The 20,205-nt window shown below is 55.1% G+C and overlaps 2 protein-coding genes across 3 annotated transcripts; one reads left to right on the forward strand and one right to left on the reverse strand.

The window, feature by feature from the left end:
* The first annotated feature begins 3,216 nt into the window (after positions 1 to 3,216).
* ESS2 (ess-2 splicing factor homolog) lies at positions 3,217 to 13,126 on the forward strand. 2 transcript variants are annotated; one of them, XM_006938707.5, is made up of 10 exons: positions 3,222 to 3,402; positions 4,178 to 4,346; positions 4,434 to 4,535; positions 6,691 to 6,860; positions 7,234 to 7,351; positions 7,654 to 7,787; positions 8,505 to 8,607; positions 9,576 to 9,685; positions 11,665 to 11,780; positions 12,284 to 12,716. In XM_006938707.5, the coding sequence occupies exons 1-10, from the start codon at positions 3,271 to 3,273 to the stop codon at positions 12,561 to 12,563; spliced, it is 1,434 nt and encodes a 477-aa protein (XP_006938769.2). In that variant the 5' UTR covers positions 3,222 to 3,270; the 3' UTR covers positions 12,564 to 12,716. The 2 variants fall into 2 exon arrangements, with proteins under 2 accessions (XP_023097443.2, XP_006938769.2); XM_023241675.2 differs by lacking the exon at positions 9,576 to 9,685 and having other exon boundaries at positions 3,217 to 3,402; positions 12,284 to 13,126.
* A 1,477-nt stretch (positions 13,127 to 14,603) lies between these two features.
* On the reverse strand, positions 14,604 to 15,940 carry TSSK2 (testis specific serine kinase 2). Its single transcript, XM_003994938.5, has one exon. The coding sequence runs from the start codon at positions 15,809 to 15,811 to the stop codon at positions 14,723 to 14,725; it is 1,089 nt and encodes a 362-aa protein (XP_003994987.2). The 5' UTR covers positions 15,812 to 15,940; the 3' UTR covers positions 14,604 to 14,722.
* Between the last annotated feature and the right edge of the window lie 4,265 nt (positions 15,941 to 20,205).

Here is a 20,205-nt window from a genome sequence, read left to right on the forward strand (position 1 = left end):
TTGGCCTCCTCCTTCTGGGGGATTTACACGCTATGTGTCTGCCATCCTGTTGGGGCAAGAGGAGGTTTGACTGGGGAGGATGCACCACACCCCCTGCCACTGCCTTGGAAAATCTGTTTTCCTCTCCAACATCCCAGCCCTAGGGTGAAGGACAGTGTGAAAATGAGGCTTTCACTCTCCCCAGTAGGCCTGTACGGTGGGTTCAAGGCACCTAACACCATCATCTGGCTTGGGGACCATGTTCTGCCTCCTCACAGGTCCTGGAAGAAATTGGGGGATGGGGTATCTGAAAGGAGACACAGTCCATTCATTAAAGGTGCAGAAGCTGAGCAGGCATGAGGTCCCCAGGCAGTGCTGCTCTAACACTGCCGGATGCCTCCAGGACAGCAGCACTCACCTCCACCTCTCAGGATGCACACTTCTGGCTGTCACAAAGCTCTTTTCCCCCGAACCCCGGCCTTATCCTTGGATACTGCCCAGCCCTCCTGCAGAGCTTCCCTGCAGTTTGGAACACCCTCATCTCTGGGACCCCAGGCCCCCATTGGCTCTTTGTCATTGTAGACGGCAGCCATGATCAGAGCTCCATTTCAAGGGGCCAGTGGCTATACTGTCCTTCTGATTTCTCTCCTTTCTCTCTAGCTGCTCCTTGGCAGGTTCACCCCTACAAGCTGCCCGTTAACATAGGTGTCCTGCAGGCTGGACCCAGGCATGGCCCTCTCTTCTCCATTCTCTCCTTGCTTTATCACTGCCTCTTTTAGACTCCAATTCCCTTCTGTCTTCCACATTTACATCTCCAGCCCAGGCCTTTTCCCTTAACTAGATACTTCTGTCCATCTATCCCCTTGACCTCTCCATGTGGAAGCCCACTGTGCCTCAAAATCACCTTGTCCATGGCAAATTCTTCCCCTGTGCAAACCAGGTGCATGAACCAGAGGACTCGCAATTACCCACACCCCTCTTCTCCCTCACCCACCATCCCAGGCCAGCAGCAAATCCATTTTTCTTCCAAAAACAATCCCGGAAGCTATTTTTTCCCCAGCTTCAACAGTACCAACCTGATGAAAGTGCTGTCATCCCTTACCATGACCATTGTAGGTGCCTGCAGTCTTGTCCACCTGCAGCCACTCTGTTTCCTCTGTAATTCATTCTCCATAAAAGCCAGGGTGCAAGTTTGAACCTGCCTCTCCCCTGCCTACAGCACTCCAAGGGCTTTCCGTTGTTCTTAAAGATAAAACACACTGTGACCCATGAAGCCCCATGCAGCCGGCCCCTGCCCATCTGGCATCATTTCATACCTCACTGCTCCTTGCAGTCTGTGTGTATCAAAAGCTCTCTTTTGCTGCAAGACCTTTGCACCTGCTTTTTCCCTCTTCCTGGTCAGTGTCTGTTCATTCTTTGGATCTGCAACCATTTCTGGCCCTGGGGAGACTTCCCCTCACTGCCCCCTAGGTAAGATTCCCCAACAACAAACTTTCTTTCTTTCTTCTTCTTTTTTTTTTTTTACACCTGTCTGCTGCAGTGTTTTAAAGATTTTTAAGTTTATTTATTTTGAGAAAGAGAGAGATTGAGGAAGGGGCAGAGAGAGGGAGAGAGAGAATCCCAAGCAGACTCTGTGCTGTCAGCGCAGAGCCCGACCTGGGGCTAGAACTCACAAACTATGAGATACTGACCTGAGCCAAGATCAAGAGTCAGACACTAAACCAACTGAGCCATCCGGGCCACACACTCCCGCCCTGCCCCGTTGCAATTTTATGCTTGTTTGTGGGATGATGCAACTAGTGTCTGTCTTTCCCATTTGACTGTCAGTTCCACAGGGCAGGAATCATCACCATGGGGTTTCCCAGTGGGTGAAGGAATGGCTGCCTATTATACTAAATCATTCCGGGGAAGAACTTACTTGTTTCATATAGTTCACAACCTCTTTTGGAGAAGAAATGATCATTTTTGAAAAAAGCGGGCAATTTTCTGGTCCATTTCAATGAAAGTTAATCCTCTTCTGGGAAGCCCACTCGTGTTCAGGAACCGAATATTTTTTTTTAATATTTATTTATTTATTTTAAACTTTAAAAAAAATTTTTTTAACGTTTATTTATTTTTGAGACAGAGAGAGACAGAGCATGAATGGGGGAGGGTCAGAGAGAGAGGGAGACACAGAATCTGAAACAGGCTCCAGGCTCTGAGTTGTCAGGACAGAGCCCGACGAGGGGCTCGAACTCACGGACTGCGAGATCATGACCTGAGCCAAAGTCGGACACCCAACCGACTGAGCCACCCAGGTGCCCCAGATGTTTATTTTTAAGAGAGAGAGAGAGAGAGAGAGATCACAAGCGGGGGAGGTGCAGAGAGAGAGAGAGGATGGGTACAGAGGATCAGAAGCAGGCTCCTGCTGACAGTAGAGAGCCTGATGCAGGGCTCAAACTCACGAACCCTGAGATCATGACCTGATCTGAAGTTGGACGCTTAACGGACTGAGCCACCCAGGCGCCCCAGGAACCGAATAATTCAAAAAAAATTTTTTAATGTTTATTTATTTTTCAGGGAGACGGAGACAGACTGTGAGTGGGGGAGGGACACAGACAGAGGGAGACACAGAATCTATAGCAGGCTCCAGTCTCTGAGCTGTCAGCACAAAGCCCGACGCAGGGCTCGAACTCACAAACTGTGAGATCATGACCTGAGTCGAAGTCAGACGCTTAACCAACTGAGCCACCCAGGCGCCCCGGAACCGAATAATTTTTAACCAGACATTTCTTTATTGGACCATCGCATTTTTCTTTTCTTTTCTTTTTTTTTTTTTTTTTTGTTAGATAACTATCAAGAAGAAATTGTCTTAGTGGTCTTTTCTGGTATAAAGTTTGAATAAAAACTTTGAAACGAGTATATAGCCAAAATGTGTTTTTGTTAATGATATAGAAGCATACCCAGTGATTATTTTCGAGAAACCGGAATTTCAAGGCCTTTCAATTTAGCAGTGCTGGAATTTTTCAGGATCAGAGTGAGTGACACGCCCCTTAGCCTCCCACACCATAGCGCCCTCTGGTGCCCATAGTCCAGATTCGGAGGACCACAGCGGGGAGGGGCAAAGACTACAACTCCCATAAGGCCCAGGGATTATAATGGCGTCACCACGGAGCGCGGGCTGGTCTTCAAGATGCGCAGCTCTTCCATTGGTGGGTTGTTGCAAACGCCTGCGCAGCTGGCGCAGTTCCGCCCCCGCCGTCTCCGGACCCTGTTACGTGTCTGTGCCGCCCGAGCGGCCCTGGGATAGCGATGGAGACGCCCGGCGCATCAACCCGGGCCCTGCTGCTCCCTGCCGCGTCCGGGCCCCGGAGGAAGCGCGCGGCAGGGGAGTCGCTTGCGACGAGCAAGCAACGGGTCCTGGACGAAGAAGAGTACATCGAGGTAAGACCTCGATGAAGACGCTAGCGAATTCTAGGTCCCTTCCCCGCCTCGCGCTCTTCTCGGGCCCCTCCTCTCGGGTCGTGGCAGTCTCGTCCCCTCGCGGAGGTGGAGCAACTTGAGTCCGTGCTTTTGGGGTGTGGGCAGTTGGAGAGCCAAATAAGAACAGTGCAGAGTGAGGTGTCTTGATGGGGGAGGCACTAGTAGTGTTGTTAGAGGAGAGTGGGGGCGGTTTATTAAAGTAGGAATGTGGAAGGATGGTAGCAAAGAGGACTTTCTAACAGCTGTTTGTTTTTGGGAAGCCTCTGGGACAGACAGGCAGGTGGCATTAGTGGATAGCTAGGTGCACAGACGTGCAGCCAGGAGCAAGGTCTGGCTGGAGGTACAGATTTGGGAATCTCAACCAGTGCTGCTGGTGGGGGTGACAGGCTGAAGTCATCCAGGTAAAGGGTTCAGATTGGAAATAGGAGGTTACAGGTGGAATGAAGGTGGCAACACCCACCTTGGTCCAGCTAGTGTGGAGGTGGAGCCAGTAAAGGAGAATGAGAGTGACCAGTGAAGGGAGAGAGAAGGGTTTCATAGAAATCAGGTGAACGTTTAGTAATGTTAGGTGTTGCATTAGATCGTAAGGGATGCTCATCGTCATTGGAAAGTGCAGGTAACCTCAGAAGATCATTGGGTTGGACAGAGGTTGGGGGCATCAGCAAGGACCTTAGCATGTACATTGGTAGACGGAGAGGCAGGTGTGAACTATGACTTTTATTCTGACTTCTGACAGGGCCTCCAGACAGTCATCCAGAGGGACTTCTTTCCTGATGTAGAAAAGCTGCAGGCCCAGAAAGAGTACCTGGAGGCTGAGGAGAATGGAGACCTGGAGCGGATGCGTCAGATTGCCATCAAGTTTGGCTCTGCCCTGGGCAAGATGTCCCGAGAGCCCCCACCGCCCTGTAAGAGCAACAGTGGGTGGCTGAGAGGGGAACTCCTCCTGAGCCGATGCCTTGGACTGGCTCTAATCCCTACCCCCTTCCTTCTAGATGTGACTCCAGCCACATTTGAAACCCCTGATGTGCACACAGGCACCGGAATGGTGGGCAACAAGCCCCGGGGCCGGGGCCGAGGCCTGGAAGATGGCGATGGTGAGTGAGCGGTTGGGTTTGTCTAGAGTCTTATCCTATGTGGCCCTGAGGGGCTGGTTCAGAGGCAGATCACATCTTGTCCCTGAGGGCTCTGTTTGCTTACATGGCAACCCATGGCGCCAAAGAGCACTGGTCTAGGAGACAGAAGATCTGCGTCCAGCTCCCAAACACAGGGCAGTTCTCTGAGCCTCTGGTCCTCCTCTGTGGAATGGAAATCTTGCCACCTCTCTCACCAGCCTGTTCACTGTGTGCCAGTCCAGTGGGCTTCATGGGCCTTGGAGGGCCCCTTTTCTGCTGTCTCCTTACAGTGCCTCAGGGCCTCTGCACTTGTGTCTTCAGAGTCAGTCTCTTCCCCTGGATAGCTGCACATCTCACACCTTCTCTCCCCTCAGGTCTCTGCTCAGATGTTACCCGTTCAGGGAAACCTTTCCTGACCACTGTTCCCCCCCCCCCCCCCCCCCCACCACAACGTGAAGTTACATCACCTTTCATGCATGCTGCCTTCCTGCTTGGCTTTGTTTTCTCACTGCAGGACATGGCACCTAAAAAGGCATTGCTCTACCTATTGCTTCTTCTCTCCACAAGAGCTTCTTTGTCTCACCTCTGTGTGTATACTTTGTATCCAGAACAGTACACGGTGTGTTGTGGGAATAGAACAAATGAAAGAGTTGTCTTCCTCAGTGCATGTATTGGGGATCGTGACATGTTCCAACTTTATGAGGGATTTTTTTCTAGGAAAGAGTATTTTGAGTCCTGTTGGACATGACTATACTATGTGCTACAGGACTTTCTCATGATCAGTTGATTATTTTGTTCTTAGTAGAACATCAGTGCTCAGACAGATAAGATGCTGTTCTCTACCAGGTTCTAGTGTGCAGTGCGTTGTGTGTCTACATGGACGAAATATTTTCTGCTTCAAAATCCAGCTCTTTTTGGGGCCCTGGGTGGCTCAGTCAGTTATGTATCCAACTTGGGCTCAGGTCATGATCTCTCAGTTTGTGAGTTCAAGCCCCACATCGGGCTCTGTGCTGACAGTTTGGAGCCTGGAACCTGCTTCGGATTCTGTGTCTCCCTCTCTTTCTGCCCCTCCCCTGCTCGTGTTCTGTCTTTCTCTCAAAAAAATAAATAAAATGTTAAAAAAAATTTTTTTTAAGTCTACTTCTTTGTGCCCTTACCATGGTTTGTCATGTTGTGTCCTTGGAGTTTGATTCTCTATTGCAACGTGACAGATGCATCACAGGCAATTTGCAGATTCCTTTTCTTTAAATACGCATTGTCAGTATATCTAAGAATCATTTCAGTGATCTAAGTGGTAGGTACCATCATCGTTCACATTCACCGGTGAGGAGGCCGAGACTCAGGAAAGGAGGTCTCAGGGCTTGTTGGTGGTGGAATGGGGTTTGAGTTCTCTTTCTGCCTCTGGGTCTTGAGCTTTTAGCCACTGTACTTTGTTCAGTCTAGGAGTCTGTGTGTGGTCAGGACTCAGCAGAATGGGAGACAAAACTCTCCACCTAATGGGCCTGCTGAAGTGTGTACCACTGTGCGCAGTGCGATGGGACCTCAGTAGGGGTGCCCCTTTCTACGGCGGTGGGAGGGGCGGCTGGAGTCGCGGCACAGTGCCTGTGAGGTCCCATCTAGAGTACTGGATCGTACGGGGTCCCTGCCATCAAAGCCTGCTAGCAGGTTAGGGGGCTTAGGTGACAAACCATCCACCTGTAGCACAGATACCAGGAAAGGAGGAGCAGGCAGGGTAAGAAAACCCAGGGATGGAGGGAGAGCTTGGGGCTCTGAAGGTGGATCCTACAGGATCAGCACAATTTTGGCAAGGCAGGACCTGACTGTGATCACCTGCCTTTTCTGTAGCCCCTGGATGTCACTCTTCTGGTCTGAGTCAGACATAACATTTCACCTGACATCCAGCAGTTGAGGAGAGCCCCTGAGTGCTCCCTGGGTAGTTGGCAGGGGGAGAGGGGGGTTGATTCTGCCCCTAGGAGGGGAATTGTCTGATGGTGTGGGCTCTCATCAACAGACCCGCAACCAGGGTGAGGGTTCCATCTCTGCTTATGAGGTAGCCTGGTTCCTGAGATCTTGTGACTGCAAAGCAGTGTTGATGCTGTTTGTGATTCTGTGTCATCCCACCTATGCTCCTGAGCAGGAGAGGCTGGAGAGGAGGAGGAGAAGGAGCCCCTGCCCAGCCTGGATGTCTTCCTGAGCCGGTATACAAGTGAGGACAATGCCTCCTTCCAGGAGATCATGGAGGTGGCCAAGGAGAAGAGCCGGGCACGCCACACATGGCTATACCAGGCCGAGGAGGAGTTTGAGAAGGTGTCTTTGGGTTTTTTTTTTGTTTTGTTTTGTTTTTTAATTTTTTTTTTCAACGTTTATTTATTTTTGGGACAGAGAGAGACAGAGCATGAATGGGGGAGGGGCAGAGAAAGAGGGAGACACAGAATCAGAAACAGGCTCCAGGCTCTGAGCCATCAGCCCAGAGCCTGACGCGGGGCTCAAACTCACGGACCGCGAGATCGTGACCTGGCTGAAGTCGGACGCTTAACCGACTGTGCCACCCAGGCGCCCCTGAGAAGGTGTCTTTGGGTACAGGGGCACAGGCATCCTCTGTCAGGATGGAGGGAGTCCTGGGGCCAGGGGCACAGTGCCTGGGCACCTCTCTGACCCTCACTTTTCCCCTGTGATGCAGAGGCAGAAAGATAATCTTGCACTTCCGTCGGCAGAGCACCAAGCCATCGAGAGCAGCCAGGCCGGTGTGGAGACCTGGAAGTACAAGGCCAAAAACTCCCTGATGTACTACCCAGAGGGTGAGCAGGCAGGGCTGGCAGGTGGCATGGCGTGGGACAGTGTGTTTGGATCTGGCCTTAGGGTGTGTGTGTGGGTCTTTGCTCCCTAGCATACTGGGCCTCGGAGGTGCCCTGGTCTGTCTCGGGGCAGAGGAGCCTGTGTGTTGTCAGTGAGAGAGTGAGGCCGTCCCCTGCTTTACTAGGCCCTGTGCTTCTGTTCACTGGGGAATGACTTAGTTTCTACCTCAAGCCTTGAGTGCAGGGCAGTAATGGGGACTCCCCACCCCCTCTGACACCGCTGCCATCTTGTCTCCACCTGCCAGGTGTCCCTGATGAAGAACAGCTGTTTAAGAAGCCAAGGCAGGTGGTGCATAAGAATACTCGCTTCCTCAGGGACCCCTTCAGCCAGGCCCTGAGCAGGTCCCAGCTGCAGCAGGCCGCCGCCCTCAATGCCCAGGTGAGTGGCAGGGGCTGGATGTGGGCACAACCTCTCTGATCTTGGCTGCCTTCATTAAATTAGTACCGTTCTTGGGTTTGGCAGAGACTAGCAGCGTGGGAGTATTTGGAGCTCCTGTGCGGCAGGGTCCTGAGCCTTTTCTCGACTGTATGGGCTTCTACTGGGGCCAGAGATGTTTGGTGGGTCAGTTCTGCCCCTTGTCCCTGGAGGACAAGGACATGAGAGAAGAGACGCTGCTGGGAGCCAGTCCAGTCTGGCCAGACCCACACCTCTGTACCAGGCAGGGCAGGGGTAGGTGGGGTGCGCAGGCTGGGGCGCAGTGAGGTTTGGTGGGGCAGACAACAGGGGTTTCTGGGCCTGGGTGTCATGGTGCAGTGGTGACTCCAGGAGAGGGAGAGGCAGGAAGTGAGGAGACTGTTTTGTAAGCTTCTACAGGTACCTGTGGGAAAGAGGTCAGAGCACATGTGTGCCAGTGGTCATTGTAGTTTCCTGGGGGCGCCTAAGTCGGTAGTCCCCGAAAGCAGCTTTTGTGGAGTCTGGCCTGAGGCCAGAAGGAGGGGAAGCTTCTCTTCTGATACCTGCTCTGACAGGTCCTCAAAATCTTTGCAGGGGCCAGGGTCCTTCTCTCTCCAGCTGTTCCTGTGCATTTGCCCTTCAGCTAGCTGGCGGGAGCAGGCTTGGCTCCCCCTTAACACTGGTCTGTCTTGTTTGTTCCAGCACAAACAGGGCAAGGTGGGCCCTGATGGCAAAGAACTGATCCCCCAGGATTCCCCCCGAGTGGGCGGATTTGGATTTGTTGCAACCCCCTCTCCTGCCCCTGGTGAGTAGTGGACCCTCTGTCAAGCTGGCCCCCTGATAGGACTGCCTGTGGGGAGGTGGGCTGCTCAGTTGGCTCTTGGCACCCTTGACATTTCCCCATGTCTGCCCTGTGCCTCATATGACTCAGACACCCAGTGTCCCACCTGTGCAATGACAGGGCTGAATGGGGCTATGGGCGGGCTGGATTCTTAGGGAGATCTGATTTGAGATGTGTGAGTCCCAGCCCATTCAGCCTGGCAGTCTTCGTGACTTGCCCTGAGCTTAGCAGGACAGACTGGTTTTCCTGGGGACCAGGGGTGTCGGGGCTCTACCGGACAGACTGGCTGCGGCAAGCATGCTTAAGGGCACGGGGAGGCTGGGCAGGGGGAGGCTAAGTGTAGGGGCATAGGGAAGAAGCTCTGGGCTCCAGCCCTGCGTGACCTCACACAGGAGATTTATGAGACTTGGGGACAATCTCATGGTGCAGGTGGTGTCCTCCTGCTCTCCCGAGCATCGTCCTCTGTATTTTGGGCTGCTGGTTGCTGTGACATAGGCCAGGGTATATGGAGGCACTACAGGTTTGTGCAGGGTCCTGGGAGGTTTGGGTGCTCTGAAAGCCCCCAAGTGTCTCCCCACCTTGGGGTGGCATGCCACAGCAATTTCTAGGCGGCTCCCCTGGCCATGTGCTAGGATGGGGGCCTGGCTGACCCAGCCTGGCTTCTCTGGGGAGCCCCCTTCCCAGGCTAAGCTCCACAGCTGTAGGGGCCTGGGCTTGCCTTGGGCTCAAAGTAGCCTTGGCATTGTCATCTCAGAGGGCAGAGGTACCAGGTCCCAGAGTCCCAGGGAAGGAGAGTGGGCCAACTGCCAACCTTGGTGTATGTTAGCTGGGATGCTCATGGTGGGAGCTGGCTGTTGTAGGAGAGAGGGCCTGGCAGGACCCCCACCCAGATCCCCTGGCCTGAGGTAACTGTGGGCTCTCTCCATCCACAGGTGTGAACGAGTCACCGCTGATGACCTGGGGGGAGGTTGAAAACACTCCCTTGCGAGTGGAAGGATCTGAGACCCCCTATGTGGACAGGACACCAGGGCCAGCCTTCAAGGTGGGTCATGGTGAGGGGAGCCCAGGTGCGACCCTGAGAGGGCATGTGGTCCTCTGAGAACTTGTAGCTCAACACACAGAGGATGAGCTAGCTCCCACTGGTCAGACTAGAGCCTACTGAAGGGCCAAGCCATGCTCCAGGCTGCATACCTGCACAGGTACTGCACTTCAGAATAGGACCAGAGCACTAAGGACAGGTGTGGTTGGACGGAGGGATTCGGGTGTGAGGTCAGGGCACCAAAGCTATGGCCCTTTGAGTCTGCAGGCCTGTGGACTGGGGAGGGCCCCAGAGCCCCAGTGTTCTGTGGGATGTGGTTTGTGTCTTCAGAGGGTTGCGTGTTTACAGAGACAGGACTCTGGTTACAGGAGAGCATGAATCAGGAGGCACTTGTTATTTAAAAGTTGTCAGAGTGGGGGAGTTATGAGGCCTGGAGCAGGTAGGGAAGGGAAGCTAAGTGCCAGATGGTTTGTATAGATGGGATGGCCTAGGATGGTGTGGGGCCCCAGAGAGGCTTTGGGAGGGCAGCGTGCTCTGGTCTGCACAGTTTGTTGGGGAACCCGAGTGACATAGTTTAGAATGTGAAGGAAGAGAAGTCGCTGGAAGCTGGGAGCATGCTGTCCTGTTCTTGGGGTGCTGGGCCAACACTCCCAACGTGGAGTGCTAGGAGATCACAGGAGGTGGAGGTCAGTGATGTTGCAGAGGGCAAAGGGTGTGGGGTTACATCACGTGCCTTGAAACCCCAAAGAGTCAGACACAGAATTTGGGATTAATGTAGGTCTGTTGCCTGGGGAGCTGGGTCACACATGGTCTTGAGCTGGCCCCTCTAAACACTTGCAGTGGTCAGTTTGAAGTGCAACAGAAAAAGAGGTCTCATTCACTATAGCAGCAGAAATTTAGAACGACTAGCAATAATTAAGCTCTTGTAAAGAAACCACAGGCGAGTGCTGCAGACTTACGTAAGGAAAACTGCCGGAGCGTGCGGGCCCCACTGGGAGGCCTCCCTAGCATAGCTCCGCTCATTCTCCCCCTGAGAAGCAACGCATGTCTAGACAGAACTTGCGCAGAGGATTTTGGCCCCTTGGTTCTTAAACTTGCCTGGCACACAAGGATAACCAAGGAAAACTGAAGAGAGGAATGACAGGGAGGAGCGTGTGCCGGCAGGTGTTAAGGCATGCCACAGGTATAGGTGTGTCAGAAGTCTGCCCCTGGTCCTAGAGCCTATGGGGCAGTAGGGAAGAGACTCTGAACAAACCTTCGTCCAAATCAGAATTCAGGGTACACGAGAGACAACAGCTCAAATTGTGCTGAGTAGTAGAGTATGTGGAAATGAAGTTCTTGATACATAAGATGGAACGAGTTCCTGGAAGCAGAAATATTAAGTATATAAGTCAATGTAAGACACTTAGAAGAAAATAATAGTATTTAATCTGATTTTAAGGTAGGAAGGGTTAGATCTTAAGGGAAGTGAGGTTTAGTTTATGCTGTATGAAGTGATAAACTTAAATATAGCAAAAAAAAAAAAAAAAACACGTAAGAGAAACTGAAAGCAAATAACTGAGAGGGAATTTGTATGGCATAGCTTAATGTAACTGATGTGGGTAAAACACTAAATAATGAACAAGCACTTTAATAGAAAAAAAGAGACTAAAGATGCGTCTCGGGAAGTTCTGCAAAGAAATACAGAAGGTCAATAGATGTTAAACAGAAAGCTGTTTACTCTGGTAGTCACAGAGAAGCTGATTCAAAAAGACCCCTTTCTTTCCTAAAAGACTGTCAGAGGTTCATAAGTTGGCAGTGCTGGCTTTTAGGGGTCCGTGAGGACAGGCAGGTGGGCAGTTCAGGCAAGCTTTTTGGGGGGCTTTTAGGAAGGTGGCAGTGGGTTGTGAGGATCATGGGGGCCACGAAAAGAGGCAGGTGCCCCACCAGCAAGGGACTGCCTGACTCGGTGGCAGGCTACCCACAGACTTGTTGTCATGTAGATCTTGGAGCCGGGCCGCAGGGAACGGCTGGGGCTGAAGATGGCCAACGAGGCTGCAGCCAAGAACCGGGCCAAGAAGCAGGAAGCCTTGAGGAGAGTGACGGAGAACCTGGCCAGGTGAGGCGTGGCTGACCTGTGTGGGTGGGGGTCTCTCCCTGCTCCCACATGGCCCCACCCCCTGCATATGGATGCACAGTGTGCAGGGCAGGCCCAGGAGTTCTGTAGTGGGTCCTATAGCAGCTCCTCTGGTCCAGGGCATGGCCTGTTTGAACCAGGATGCAGGGCCCCTCCGTCTTTTCCTTCTTCAGCCTCCTTGGCACAACCCTTAGAGACACCTTTGGGCCCCTTGTCCCGCTATGAGCTCCTGTCAGCGCTTTGGAAACAGGTGTATCATCCTCCTTGGAGAGAGTTGAGGTCCATCCCAGCCCCACAGTCAAGGGCAGCACTACCACTGAACCTTAAGTTTGACTACACTGCTGTGTGCCAGGCCACCTGGTATCCTCAGCCTGTAATGACCATGCATCTCCCATGTATCTTCCTGTGGGGCCATGGGAGGCCCTGCTGCGGTGGTGCCCACATGGGCCTAATGGTGCCTCATTCACCCACTTCTTCCATCCCAGCCTCACCCCCAAAGGCCTGAGCCCAGCCATGTCTCCAGCCCTGCAGCGCCTCGTGAGCAGGACGGCCAGCAAGTACACAGACCGGGCCCTGCGGGCCAGCTACACCCCATCTCCAGCACGCTCAACCCACCTCAAGACCCCAGCTGGTGGGCCCCAGACCCCCACGAGCACGCCGGCTCCTGGCTCTACAGCACGCACCCCCCTCAACCAAGATCCAGCCTCCATCACGGACAATCTGCTACAACTCCCTGCCCGGCGCAAAGCCTCAGACTTCTTCTAGGGCGAGGCCCGGGTCGGGCCTGTGGAAGCTTTGTGGAGCCTGCAGGGCAGCTGCCCACTCAGCAGAGGACTCCGGCCTTCTGGGGACCCAGGCCCGGGCCAGAAATGGTGACTGTCCCAGGAGCCACAGAAGAGATGCCGTGCCTCAGCCAGACTGGTACAAAACTTGGCCCTCACAGCCCTTGGGGTGCATCCCACGGTCTTGTTCGTACTCTTTTCTATCAACCGGCTGTCTGTTTTTATTTAGCTGTCATTAAAGAGCACCTAGCACCATCTGGCAGGCTTCTGTGTGTGTCCGGCCTGCTCTGCACGGCCCTTAGGCGGCCCTCGTGCCTACAGCACGGTCTCAGGACTGCAGGCCTTCCTGGAAGGAAGCTTCTGGGTGAGGTGACCCTTGGAAGACCAGGGTGTCTGGCCTTTCTTGCCACTACCTACATTTCTTTCTGTGGCACCCCCGAGGCTTGGAACCTGCCCTCTGGGCTGAGCTCACAGCACATTGGGCCCTGCCCCCCAAGTTCTTTCCCTCTGAGGGAAGTAGGGAATCCTTGAAAGTTTCCATGCCCCTCATGTTCTTCTGGGGCTCTGGGTCCAGGTCTCCAGCCTCCCCAGCCAGGCCCAGCCCTTGTGGTTTGCTGGTGACAGGGCTGCACAGGTCCTACGTGTCAGACGGCCCCTCACGTGAGGCACCTTCCCAGTGGCCTCAGCATCACCTCCAAGTACCTGGTCTCCAGCTCAGATGGGGCAGGGCTGTCTCTGTCTTCCTGCCCTTCCGTCTCCCAGTGCTCTAGGCTCTGCCTTCCATACGCTGCTGAGTCACTAGCAGGAGCCGTGGGTAACAGTAACCTGGGTCACCGTGTCAGAAGCAGTGGGGCCAGGTCCCATGCAGACCCCATAGCACCATGTGCACTACAGGCCACACATGCCCATGACCCAGAGGGCTTTGGTGCCCAGGCCTCCTAGGGCTGCTTCACAGGGAGAGGGGGGACCCACGCTGGCTCCCAGATGGGTCTCTTCGGGCCTCAGGTAGGGTCAGGTTGTGCCCTTTTAGGGGTTTGCACTGCCCAAGAAAGACAGCCTGGAATCTACTCAGACCACAGTCTTTCTCTTCTTGAGTGTGCCCAGCCCTGCACTGGCCGTTGTCTTGGGTTGTCCCACATGGGTCCTGGCCGCCTCCGTGAGTGCCACGTTCCCTGAAGGCTGGCGTGGGCTTGTTGCTTGCCTGGGCACCCACTAGCCTGTGCTCCTCAATTCCTGTCAGCTCCCAGGGGGCTGAACCCCAGCCAAGCCCTGCAACTCACCAGGGAGGTGGGACTGAACTCAGCAGGTGGATCCAGGACTGCCGGGGGGGAGGGGGGGCGGTCAGAAAAGTGTGGCCTTTGGTGCTTTTCCCCCACAGGGAAGGGTGGGCATGGGACAGAAAAGCATAGAGGCAGAAGTCTGAGTGGGATGTGAGTGAGATACAGAGGGAGATGCTCTCCAGGCAAGGCCACCTAAGGCCAAGCGCTGGCCCCCTTGAGCACGGGCTGGTGTGTGGGGTGGACGGGATGGGGTGGAGAGGGTGTGGGTGAGAGGTCTGGGCTGGGGCTATTCCAGCAGATGAAAGGGCACTTGAAGGGCTGAGGTCACTGGTCTCAATCACAGCCATGGAGGGAGCAGAGTACATGGAGAAAGGGGCTGTCTGAAGGAGCAGGATGGGGTCAGGGTCAGGTGGACTGTGCTGTGCCTGAGCAGGAGAGACACGAGCAGCTGGCCAGCCTGGGAGGCGCTGGGCCCCGGGGCAGGTCAGAGGGAGACAGTGAGGACCTGGGAGTGGATTGCAGCTGAGGTCTTCTTGCCCACAGGGCCTCGCTGTAAGTCTGCCTGTGCACCCCTGTGCTGGAGACCCCCACGCCACAGGGAGGGTGGTTGCCTGAGTCCTAGAGAAAAAGACTCCTCAGGGGCCACTCTTGATGCATGTATACACTTTGTGGTTTATTTGGTGGTCAGTAATTAATGTTTTTGCTACTAAGTGGAAGAAAGCTAATAGAACATAATCAAAATAGTGGTTTAATTGACAGATTTTATTTGTTCCTTGCACCTGTGCCTTCTTCAGCTCCTACCTGCCTATTTAGTTTATGTGGGTGCACACCATGCACCACGCCCCCAGGGCCCTTAGCACCGCTAGGTGCTTGCTTTCCCCACCTCGGCTCCAGTGACATGATGATCTTTTGCCTTGGAGGTCTCAGCCAGCCTGTCCTCCACCCTGTCCTCATTCTCAGGCACCACCAGCAGCTGATGCTGGGTTTTGGCCCCCACCTTGTGGTCAGGCAGGTGTTCGGGCTGGTGCTCGGGGCGAGAGGCTGGCCGGGTGTCCAGTTTGCACTGGGTCCGGTACTTGCCCTCACCCTCCCTCTTGAAAGAGGCAGAAGACATGGCTTTGGGCTTGGAGGGCTGCAGCCATGAGTGGCTGAGAATCTCATCAATGTGCAGTCGCCGGTTGACGTCCGGCTGCAGGATTCGGTAGATGAGGTCCTTGCACTCACCCGTCAGGTTCTTGGAGCGGGGGAAGTCCACGCGGTGCTCCTTCTGGATGCGCAGCATCTTCTTGATGTCAGAGTCATTGTAGGGCATGGAGCCACAGACCATGATGTAGAGGATCACGCCCAGGCTCCAGATGTCATACACCTTGGGCTGGTAGGGGATGCCCTGCAGCACCTCAGGCGCTGCATAAGCCGTCGACCCACAGAAGGTCTTGCTGAGGATGATGCGGCCACTGCCATCCCGCGGGCAGCGCTTGGAGAAGCCAAAGTCAGAGAGCTTGATGTTGAAGTCCTTGTCGAGGAGGAGGTTCTCGCACTTGAGATCTCTGTGGACAACGTCCAGATCGTGGCAGTACTTGACAGCCGAGGAGAGCTGGCGGAACATCTTACGAGCCACGTCCTCGTGCAGCGCTCCCCGACACTTGATGAACTCGAGGAGGTCGCCCTGGACCCCGAGCTCCATGACGATGTAGATGCGGCCATCAGAGGTCTCAAAGATCTCGTACGTCTTGATGATGGAGCGGTGGTTGACGGTTGCCAGGATGTCCATCTCCCGAGGAAGGAATCTCTCCACAAAGTCGGTGGGTGTCTTCTTGCGGTCGATGATCTTGACCGCCACGTTGAACTTGAGGCGCTCAGAGTAGGCAGATTTGACTTTTGCATATGAGCCCTTACCAAGATTGATGCCCACGATGTAACCTTTCTTCCTTAGGACCGCGGCATCGTCCATGGTGCCAGGTGTGGCTGGCGCCGCTGCACTCTACATCCCCTCCCCACGTGGGCCAGCGGGCATTGTCCTCATTTACACCGTGAGGAGCTGTCTGGCTGGGCTGAGCCTGGACTTGGAGGGGTGTAATGCTCAGCATTGTCTCTGCGTGACTTCAGCATGTGAAGTCATAAAGCCAGGCTGCCGGGAGTGGGGACTGAGTTGGGTGAAAACGGGGCCCCTGGAACCCTGGAAGCCAGGCTGGCCCAGCAGGAAGGAAGTCAGTACCCAGGACTGCGGTAACCCTCCCTGCTCCTCCTCTTCGCTGTGGCTTCCTTGTCATGAGTCAGGCCCAAGGGAGGGCTGCCCAGGCCAAGCCAGACTGCCAACCCCATGCCCATTTCCTTCTCCTGGCTGTGGGGACCGACACTGCATTGGTCCATGTCTCACTAGGGCTGATTTCCTGCAGCTTTTTGGGGGTATGAAAAAACCTTCTCTAGGGCTGGTATCCTTGGAATCGGTGGCACCTGGGAGGGATGGCCCTGGTCTGGCCAGGCTGGCTGCTGTTCCTAGCCTTATGAATGAGAGCAGCTCCTGTTTTGGGTAGAAGGCTGGGGAGAAGAGTGCTATTGTGGCGGGTAGGGCCTGTGTGGGCAGGAAGGCAGGCAGAGCTCTGGGCCCCAGACTGACAAATGCATGTTCCAAGGGCTGGGGCGTGCATGGAGGATGGGCTGGGCCTTGGTCAGGTAGAGGAGGTGATGAGGCATCCAGGCAGGGAAGAGCCTGGGAGAGGTGAGGGCTTGTTCTGAGAATGGCTGAGTCCCACAGTCTGGAGTGAGGTGGAGGAGAAGGGAAGTGGCCGCTTTGCCCTGAGTGGTGGGCAGTCATTGCAGGGCCTGGGGCCGGAAGAGTCATGACCCAAGTCACATTTCAAGATGGTCCTTGGCAGAGTGCATAGAGAATGGGCTTCAGGGTAAGTGGAAGCCAGTGCCTTTGACCAGACAAGAGGAGGATGGACCAGGGTGGCCCTGTGGGGACTGGGTGCCAGAGAGAGACAAAGAGTCTGGTGCACTGGTCAGTGCATGGGCAGGGCTTTGGGTGGAGCTTTGCTGCTGGGGGTCCTGATAAGAGTAGGCACCTGGATGAGGAGGGGATCCTGAATTTGTGAGGAGTGGGCATGATGTGGGCTGGTGCAACCCTGATGTAGCACCGTTTGCATCTCTAGAGCTGTTTTTTGCACCTGAAAGCAACATGAAAACCCTTTTGTTTTTGCTTTGGGAACTGGGGCATCCTATGTGTGTCTCCTTGGGTAGTTTGGAAGCCCTGCTGCTTATCTGTTCTCCATCACAGGCATCCCGTGCCCACACATAGCTTGCTGCCAGGGTGGGTGTGCCACGTGCTCATGTTCAGGGGGGTGGGAGAGGAGGGCTGCCTCTATGTGGGTGGTTGGAGGGGAGGTGATGAAGGAGCCAGTGTGCAGCTGATCTACAGGGCCCTGCCAAGTTGATGAGGGGTAGGACGTGCCAGGCAGATGTGCCACCTTGGCCGGAGCACAGCCGTGTGGACATACCTGGGGCACGTGGGGAGCTCCCTGCATCTGGAGGTTCGTGTGGAAGATCTCAGGGGCAGGGTAGCCAGAGTCCAGATGCCAGCTAGGAGTGACTGCCTTCCAGTTGCCACGGCTTCCCTGAGGCCTGCTCCCAGCTCTTGGGAGCTCCTGTTACAGTAGCTTTAGCTTGATGCCTGCTTCCTCCTGGGACGTCTTTGGTCACTCCTTTGCGTCCCAGAAGGGGTTGGCTGTGAGGATTTGCAGGCCAGGACCCAGGAGCGTGACAGTCTCCCCTGCCTTTCTCCTGCACTCCCAAATGTGCTATCTGGGGGTACCCCCTGCATGTCTGCCTTTTTGGCTGACTCTACCAACCCACCCACTTTTCCTTGTTTTGTGGATCCTGCTCCCTCACACTCTGCCCTTGCCTGGGACAGTGTGACCTCTGCGGTTCTTGGGGACGTGGTGGAGGAGGCACAAGCTGAGCTGCCGTGACGGCGAGCAGATGGCATCACCCAGCACATGCACATGGAGGCAGGCATGGGAAGGGAATGGGAAGAGCTAGATCGGACCTGGGGCCTCCAGGGGTACTCCCAGCCTGCAGCCCTGCGCATGTGAGACCTGCAGACTCTGGGTAGGCCACTTCCTTCTGAGTTTCGGTTTCCTCTGTTTCTCCACTCACCCCATTGGCACTTGAGGGTTGGTTCCGGATGCTGGAGTTCGCTGATGAAGCAGGCCCATGCTTTCCTGAAGTCCAGAGGACAGGGAGCTTCAGTGTCACATGAACAGCGCGAGTGCCCGGTGGTGGCTGTGCCATGACACGGGAACATGGGGCTGTGAGGAAGAAACTGGGGCTGGATTTGGGGAGGCTGGGAGGGCTGAGGTCTGAGGAGCTGGTCACATGGAGGAGGACAAGGACCTGCTAGATGATGTGATAGTTTGAAGGGACACAGGGTGGTGGGGGTGTGCAGAGGCAGGAGGGAACGCTGCAGACCATGGAGGCCATGGTGAAGGTCTTGATCGTAAAGCCTTGGGGAGGGTCACTGATGGGGTCTGAGCCAGGGCTGACCCCAGTGAGTTGAGCGGCTCACAGATGTGGCCCCCTGGGAAGGGGTGGGCTTCAGTCACCTGGGCTGCCACTCTGTGCTGTGTGATTTCAGGTAGTTGCCCACCTTCTCTGAGCTGTCTCCCCACCTGTAAAGCATACAGTAGATGCTCCTTCCTGGGGCCCCTCCTGCCCAGGCTTGCCTTGTGGCTGGGCTGTAGTCAGTTGTTCCCAGGCCTTCTTGCTGCATATCGTCCACTGCCTCCATGTGGCCACAGATGACCAAGCAGAGGAGGTCCATGAGCCACTCCTCAGGATGTCCCCACTCCAGCCAGCCCCATGTGCTCTGGAATTTTACTCCACCACCAGATGAGCTGTATGACTCTGGGTTCCTAGAGCCTCTGGGAAAAATTGGGTGGTTCCTCTGGTATTACCCAGGGCCTGTTCTGTGCCTGTACCTTGGCACTCATAGGCCTGCCCCAGAAGAGTTTATAGTGGAGCTGCCAAGTCCAGAAAGCTTTGTGGAGGCCACAGCCCCTCGGCTGATCCTGGAGACATGGGCAAAGTCTGCAGGGATGCATCCACAAGCATGATGACGGCATGTGTGTGTTGGGGGTGTGAGTATGGGGGGTGGGGGTGCTGGGAGGCCAAGAGGAGCCAGACCTGGGATGCCAAGGCCAAGCACTGAGATCCTTCCTGAGGGCAGTGGGATCCAGACTGTGTGCAGGAGGCGGCTGTAGCCACTGGAGAAGTGACAGGGCAGGTAGAGGTAGCTGAGCTGTGTGTTCCCAAACACAGGAGCATGGAGATAGGAAGACAGAATGTGTGAAGGTGGCTGGGGGGTGGGGGGGCCAAGAGGAGAGATGGAGCGGATGTGGGGAGGGGTACAGAGAGAGCAGGGCCAGGGCACTCACAGGACCTCACTTCTCCCGGGGCTTGGGGTTAGGGTCTTTCCAGGACAATGACATGGGCAGGGGAGGGGTAAGTCTCAAGGCTCTTGTCCTCTTGATGTGTCAAACCTGCAGATCCACACGAGGTTGTCCAGAGTGAGTGCGGAACAGGCAGGGAAAGGGGCTGCCGTGGCTGAAGTGAGAAGAGCCTGAGAATGACATGGGTGGGCCTCACAGGACAGAGTAGCCAGTGGTGCTAAACGCTGGCCTCCTCTCTCTACGGGACACCTATGGCCATAGGGGACAGGACTGCATTGTGAGCACACTTGTCCTCTCTCCTCACCAGTGTCTGCTTCTCCACTCTGGCATGGATCATCAACCCTGGGGGCAGGCTGGGGACTAGAAGGGAAAGAGAGGTAGTCAAGGCCATACAGTGACTGTGGGACAGGCAGGCTGGGTGGCACTGGGCCATCCAGTGCCCCACCCCCCACCACTTCCTCTGGGCAGGGAGAATGACCAGGGGCAGATGACTCAGGGCAGGTCCAGAACTGGGTGCTGGTTGGCCATGGCTAGTAGACAGAGCAGAAGAAACGAGTTGCCTAGCAGGGTGGGGAGCTCAAGAGGGGTTGAGAGGCTGGTTCACCTGCTTCCTGCAGGGCACTTCCCCACCGGCAGCCTTGAGGCGGCAGTGGCACTGGGGTGCTGAGGGCCCGGACCCTCAGCCCCAACTGCAGACGGAGCCCTCTGCCTCCCGCTCCTCTGCTGCAGGCAGCCACCTTGCCCTTCGCTATCCTGTCCTCTCTGTGCCCCCTCCCCTTCCTCAGCACCGTGCTCATGGCCTCCCTCTTGAAGTAGCATCTTCCTAGCTCAGCTCTTTCCTCTGGTCCAGAGCCTGAGGTCACAGTTGGGGTTGGGCACACTGGGATTTATTTTCCCA

This window comes from Felis catus, chromosome D3, assembly GCF_018350175.1.
Source record: "Felis catus isolate Fca126 chromosome D3, F.catus_Fca126_mat1.0, whole genome shotgun sequence".
NCBI lineage: Eukaryota > Metazoa > Chordata > Mammalia > Carnivora > Felidae > Felis > Felis catus.